Consider the following 7,128-nt stretch of genomic DNA (forward strand, 5'->3'; position numbering starts at 1 on the left):
GCGGAGAGATAACCCGGGCCGGCCCTGGCCACGGTGCCAGGCTAGCTCCTCTCCAGGTGCTGCTGGGCTCCAGCTGTGCTCGCCGAACCCACTCCATAGCAGGTTAAAAGGGCAATAAAGTGTGTCATAATCAAGAGTTTTGTGTGGCCACAATTAGATGTACTTGCCCTGTGCTCCTGCCACACTCCAGGATGCTCTGACACACCTGGGGTGGTTTACCTTCTCCCTTGGCAAGTAACATCGAATAGGGAAAAGCTGGAAATGTTCCCTTCAGCCAGTTCACTCCGCTGTCAACTCCCAATTCCTGTGAGTCCAAGTGACTAAATGGAAAAGGAGCATAGATTTTCTCTGAGGATGATAAATTTAGGTGTCTTTCATATAACAAGTGACAGATCTCTGATACTACAATATACATCACAGAACAAACAGGTTAAAAAACATGTCAAGTCCAACCTATGACCTGACACCACCTTGTAAACTAGACCATCCAATTCCTCCTTAAACATTGGGCAGATACCCAGGAGTCCCAAATGTATCCTCCTGTTTTGCTGTTCCCACTGACCAGGCAATATAAGTATAGCAGAGATATAACTGTGCCTCAAACATTGTCCTGTTACATCCTCACCAAGTCCACACGGTGCCCAGGCTAATAACCACCAAACTTCCAGGAATTGTGCAGTGATTTGGGACATGGTAATCATGGACATTCTGTAGATTCACACAGCACATCTACATTGTTATTTGTCAGCCTCCAGAATCCTTAGCTGTAAAACAGATGCAACTCCTTCCTTACAGGCTGAGAAGTGACAGCAGCAATGTCTTGCTTTGCAGCAAAGTCTCAGGGAGGGATGGAAACGGCTAAATCAACTAAAACTCATAAAAACAGCCGCCAGAGCAGAAATCTTTCATAGCAATCTGACTCTCTAGACTGGAAATGGCTGCAGAGGAAACACCAACCCGGAGCAGAGTCCTCTCCCCTCACATGTCACAGGGCTTAGCACACCCAACAATGACATTTCTGCAAGTATCAATCAAATCCCAACAGTGTCCCACGGCACAGTCAGGACACCCCAAACAGGGATGTGCTCCAGAGTCCATCCTCGTTTGCTGCCAAACAAACAGGTTATCTGGGGTACTTGAGAGGGTTCTGACTCCTCACTGAGCACTGCTGCAGCTCTGCCTCTTCCCACTGACCATTGATCAGCTCCTGCAGGATTTCCACACCAAGAAGCTCCGACGCAAAGCCCAAATGCCACGGCCTTGGCGTGACCAACTCCTGGAGAGTGTCCATGAGTGTCCTCACTGTGACACTGTTCTCCAGCTACAACATCTAATGCAATCCCAGGGCTTCTTGAGCCTTCACATTCCAGCTCTACACACTTCCCAGGATGGATTGTAAGTCCCTTGTAGCTCCAATCCTCCAAACCATGTTTTTGCCTGAAGATGGAACATGAGGGATTGCTTCTCCTGGAATGCAGTGTTTATCTCCTACAACCACTGATGCTCATGGCATGGACTAGCATTGCTCTGTTTCTTCTTGTATCCATCCTTGGTATTGATTTTGAAGGAGTTTAATGGCAAAAACCTGGAATTAGCATGGCTAGATCACAGGTACCATCTGTGGGCCTGGCCATGGAGCCCTTTCTCCAGAAGAACACTGCCCATGGAATGTTCACTCTACTCAAGAGTGAAGACCTTATTTTAAGGGATTTTAAGGAAAGGATTAGTTCCTCTTGGCCCCTGCTGCAACAACCTTGTCCATCTGAGCTGATAACTTGCAGGAGTTGTCAGTTTTCTAAATTGAGTGTTTACTTCTGGCCTTGACCCCCAGAATCCTGTGAAGTTCTCCCTTGAGCTATCCAAAAATCCTCCCTGTGGAACATTGCAGGAGCACCACAGGGAGGGCAGGGATGGAGCACAGTGAAATGTCTAATCCAGCCCTGGCTCTGGAGCAGGAGGAATGGCACAGCCAGGGCACAGGGCTGGTCCAGCAGCCACAATTCCCTGAGATGGAGACTTCTGTCACAGGCAGGAACAGCCTCAGTGTCACAGCAATTGTTACCTCATGAATCTCATCAATGCACCAGTGAGATGTGGCTGATTCCAGGTGGGACAGACAAAGTGTAACTGCAGTGCTGTGAGGCCAGAATCATGGAATTGTTTGGGCTGGAAGAGCTCTCCGAGACCATGGAGTCCCCAGCACTGCCAAGGCCACCACTAAGGCTGTTAAACCCCTCCAGGGATGGTGACTCCCCCCCTGCCCTGGGCACCTGTGCCAGGGCTGGACAGCCCTTTTCAGGAGGAGTATTCCCAATACCCAACCTGAACCTCCCCTGGTGCAACTTGAGGTGTTTCCTCTTGCCTCACCCAGTGAGGTCTGATACCACACTGAAGGCTCTGCTCGAAGATGTGTCTCCTCAGCATGCTCCTTATGTCTACTCCTGCTCTGCAAGGTCTCTGATCAGGTCTGGAGACATTCAGGCTTTCCTGATCCACTCAGAAGCAATGACAAATGGCAGGTGGGATGAATCCAAGGTGGAAAGAAGCAGTAACAGCAAGGTGAAGGTTGTTCCAGCTAAGAGCAACTCCAGGGAAAACAAAGGATTGAACAGGTATTGTTATTTGCTGCCAGAACCAGGATGATCCAACCTAGAACAGAACACATGGGGACAGGGAAATGAGCACACAGTCACCAAGATCCAGCAGAACACCACAAAGGAAATCATTCCAGAAACACCTAACTGGGAATACAGGATCCAGCTGCTCCATGCACTGCTCCAGTTGTACAAGCTACATTCAGAGCTCAAACAGCAACATGTGGCTGAGGCTTCCCTGGCCTGGGGGGCAATTCTGGGGACCAACCTGGCCCAGACCCTTGACAGAGGGACAGGTAACTCTCACCCTCGAGATAGACACCACAGAAACAAACCCTGTGGATTTACTGCTTCACACCAGAAGGGTTTGACATTCTAGGCAAGTTCCATATGCAGAAGGCAGAACCTTCCTGCAGAGCTCAGTGACAAACACCAGACTTGCAGCACAGGGAAACATGAATATTTGATGTGTTTACCAAGCAATTTCTGTCACTGCTGCTGTGCATCCATGTAGAGCTAAATCTCCTGTTTGCATTGGGAATTCCCTCAGGGCACACAAGGATACAGCTGGAAAGGGCAGTGTGGCTTTGGTTTGCTCAGCTCTGAAGGCACTTCTGGAATGGTCAGAGCCAGAGGGTTAAAGCTGTTGTTTGAACAAGGGATCACCCCCTTACAGGCAGAGGAAGGCCATGGACTAACCAAACAGGGATGATGCTGGCAGATTTTAGAGCAGTTCTGTGATGTAGAGGAACATGGAAGAATCCCACGTTACACAAAGCTTCACCATTATAGCCTACTGAAACCCTCAGATTCGTATTTCCTTCGCAATGAACGACTCCGAGGAACCGGCGAACCATGGAGCAGCTCCAGCACTGGCTGCCCACTCCCAATCCATCAGTGCTTCCAAGAGCATGGACACAGAGCCAGGCAGGCTGGCCCAGGGTGAGAGGCTGCAGAGCAGATGTAAAGGTAATGTTCTGTACATTTTATTTCAATAAAGACATAAGACAAACAGCGTAAAGATGCCCTAAAGATAAATACATTTAGAAGATTCTCATTAAAATGAATCTGTAGTATTTCTTTCCTGCAAGCAAAATACCTTTCTTTAAATACAAAAAAAATCAGTATTCTGAATTGCAAATGTTTCACTTTTTTTTTCTGCAGAAAACCTGCCATGATGATTCTGTTTCAATGAATAAGGATTCTCCACAAAACAGGCTTTGCTCTACATGCTAAGTTTAACAGTTCAGTGACACCATGTGCTAGCTACATACACAACAGAGAATATAGTAAGAAAACACTCAACCTGATGAAAAGTTAAAATCTTCATTAATACACTGGAAAAAGTTGACATAACTCATGCCTTTTAAAATCAAAAATACAAAAATTAAATGTCTTCCTAAAAAGATTTTCCTTATTTTAAGGACTCATTTGAAAATGAAGCTGCATGTAATTTGTACAATAAAATTGTACAAGTAAACAGGTAATATACATAAAAAATTAATTGACATACTTCTCAATTCTCAGCTGTCCTCCTCTGACCTCCAATACTGAACTTTCTTCTCCAGCATACAAAATAGCAAACTTCTCTTTAGAAAAAGTGCCGTCCTGGGACATCTCTCCCCCAAACCAGTCTGTGGCGTGGCCATGCAGTCGAGAGGCAAAGCTTCCTGACTCAAATCCCACCTGAGCCTCCGGCACAGGAGCTCCCACCCGGCGCCAGACACTCCCCTCGGGCCGGGCGGAGCCTGCGGGGCACAGTCAGTGGTGGTGGGGGCAGCAGGGCCGGGCTCCCAGCACACCTGCTCGGGTCCCGCCGCTCTCCGGGCCGTGTCCAGGCGCAGCACGGGGTGAGGTATCCGTGTCCAGCGTGTGCCGCCGCCAGGAGCTCTGTCCGGAGCACATGCCTCCACGCGGGGCAGGAGAGCCGGGGCATTAGTCATTCTAGCCAGTCTCTTGATTTCTGGAAAGGTTTTCCACTACAGTAGAATATTACAGAAAGAAAATATAAATGCAGGGGGTTCTCTTCTCTTTCTAAATGAAACTTACGTGGCTAAAACTAGAGGATACCTTTAAACAAACATAGAGGTGCAGGCAGAGCAGCAGGGAACGGCCAGCCAACTGCTTCAGGGAAAACTAACAAAACTGGGCTGTCTCCAGGGAAAGCTAGGAAGCGCCTCAACTAAAAGGAATGCTTAATGAAACTCTACTCTAATACAGGTCAAAAATGTAAAAAGGTTATAAACCTTAACAGGAAAAATAAAACAACTCTTACTGGCCATTCCTGTTGAAATGAGAGTCTGAAAAGTAACAGAAAAGTGGCTACAAACCCACTTAGAGCACCGAACAGAGAGAGAATCCAAGTCCGTTTTCAACCTCTGTTGTATCATAAAATCCTGTGTTTCTACAGGTCAAACTGCTGGTGGCAGAAACAAGATTTTCTTTATAAACTGCAGATGTCCTGTACATTAAAAAAATCTCCTTGGAGTTGCACTAGCTCTAAAGCCTGTTCTGTTCTAGCCTCCCTACCACGGGGCACGGGATTGTACTGACGGCGCAACCTCAGGCATGGAAAGTCTCTTCCTGTAACCCTTGATCACTGCTGGGCACCAAAGATAAGAAAAGCAAGACGGGGTACAAAAATGCAAAATTTCAACAGTAATGGCAATGTTTTGTGTCAGTCCAACAGGGTCCTGCATTTCCTCCCCTGGGCACGAGGGCCAAGGCTTTAGTCGGGGGGTAGCAAGTCATGCAAACGAAATCTGTCTCTGATGTGAGGTCGGACGTCTTCATTCTGGGGGGGGAAAGGGCAGGGTTAGGAGGGTGAGCACAGACAGAGGCCACATTTCAGCAGGGCTCATTGTCTAGCACCCACATTTTAATGTAATGAAACATAAGCCACGGATATATGTCATCCAAGAGGCTTACAGGAATAACTACACGGCACCCACAACAGCTTAGGCTGATTGATTTGTGTTTCGAGATCAAAGACACACAGCCTACAACAGGCATTATGTCACACAGAGGCCCTCACACTCCCCATGTCCTTATAGCTGGTGTTACAGCCCTCCAGTCCTTACAACTGGTGTTACAGCCCTCCGGTCCTTAGAGCTGGTGTTACAGCCCTCCAGCCCTGCAGTTACAGCTCAGTTAGCAATGACAACACATCCCTGCCCCCAGCAGCCTCATCACACACACATACACAGGACGTTCATCAGCCTCAATCTCAGTGACTCAAAGCACCTTACAACGTGTGAAAGTGTTCAAAGAGCTCACTAACATTTTTGGGAGGAGGCACAGAAAGCAAATACTTACCAGCTCTACGAGTTTCTCCAGAAATGGAATCAGTTTTAGAAGCTCGTTGTCATTTTTATCCATGAACCAACTTTCTATAGGAATTCCATTAGAAAGCTGAAGTTAAGAGAAAAGAAAAATCATCAGCACATGATTCATACTTCATTTATTTACAAATATCACTTGTGAAACAGCATTTGGGAAAGAATATTTCCAAGTTAGAGTTAATTAATGTGTATTTTCCTCACAGTTTGGTTTGCAAACTTCACTACAAATGTTAAGTCCCAACCTCAGATAAGTGGAATCCAAATGTAGTTTCCTTAGCCCCAAACTCAAATAAGAGGAATCCAGGTGTAACCTCAAACTCAGTAAGAAGTGAAATCCAGCTGTAGGTTTCCTAGCCTCAAACTCAGATAAGAACTGGAAATCCCTCTGAGGGTTTCCCCAGCCCTGAACTCCCCCGGGGAGTGGAATCCAGGTGTCCATTTCCCTGTGCTCCCTCAGGAGGTGCTCGTCCCAGCCCTGTACCTGGTAAGCAAAGGCTTGCGGTGAATTGTCGATGATGATGGTTTTGGAGAGGTCTCTGCCTAGGATGTTCAAATCCTTGATGTAATTCCCTTGTACACACACACAATGCTCACGGAAAAGTCGATGCCTGTCATGAGAAGGAGACGCTAATTAATGGGGGCAATGACAACAGCCACAATGCAGCAGGAACAGGTCACTCTGCCAAGCCTTATCCAGTTATTCCTTTCCGATCTTCTCATCTACTTCAAAGAATTGTGCCCTTTTTCTGTTCTCTTTTGAGCTCTTCACTGGTAGAACACTAAGCTCAGGTGGTTTTGCAATAACCCAGTTGTGCAGGTGTGTGTATTTAACCAGCTCCTGCTTTCTGAGCCCCTTCACGGACTGTGAAGGGACCCAAACATCCCAGTGCTGCCAGGCCCCAGATCAGGGCTCAGTGCTCAAGAGCCAATTTACTGGGGTTTATTATCTCTTTTAACGTCTGTTTCAGCCCTTCCAGAATGTGTCCTCCTTGCGCCACAACATAGGGATCACTAGAAATGTTTCCCCAGCTGTTACATCTGTTGGCAATTAACCTATTTCATTTATTGGAGCTGGCAAACAGCCTCATGGCCAAAGCATTCCATCAGCTCCTTCCCTTCCCATTAGTCTGCTGCCAGGTAATTTATGACAGAATGGGATGGATTGACTGAAAGGACTCAGATGAGAAAACAGC

At 47.1% G+C, this 7,128-nt stretch overlaps 1 protein-coding gene across 1 annotated transcript in view; it reads right to left on the reverse strand.

The window, feature by feature from the left end:
* Nucleotides 1-4,653: 4,653 nt before the first annotated feature.
* CTDSPL2 (CTD (carboxy-terminal domain, RNA polymerase II, polypeptide A) small phosphatase like 2) overlaps nt 4,654-7,128 on the reverse strand; it is a 12,080-nt gene continuing 9,605 nt past the window's right edge. Inside the window, exons 10-12 of the mRNA XM_009080888.1 lie at nt 6,417-6,543; nt 5,910-6,005; nt 4,654-5,388 (exon numbers count right to left, since the gene is read on the reverse strand). Coding sequence (XP_009079136.1) covers nt 5,323-5,388; nt 5,910-6,005; nt 6,417-6,543 — 289 coding nt within the window. The 3' untranslated portion in view covers nt 4,654-5,322. The remainder of the gene's footprint in view (nt 5,389-5,909; nt 6,006-6,416; nt 6,544-7,128) is intronic.

Source organism: Acanthisitta chloris, unplaced genomic scaffold (genome assembly GCF_000695815.1).
Source record: "Acanthisitta chloris isolate BGI_N310 unplaced genomic scaffold, ASM69581v1 scaffold31588, whole genome shotgun sequence".
Classification (NCBI taxonomy): domain Eukaryota; kingdom Metazoa; phylum Chordata; class Aves; order Passeriformes; family Acanthisittidae; genus Acanthisitta; species Acanthisitta chloris.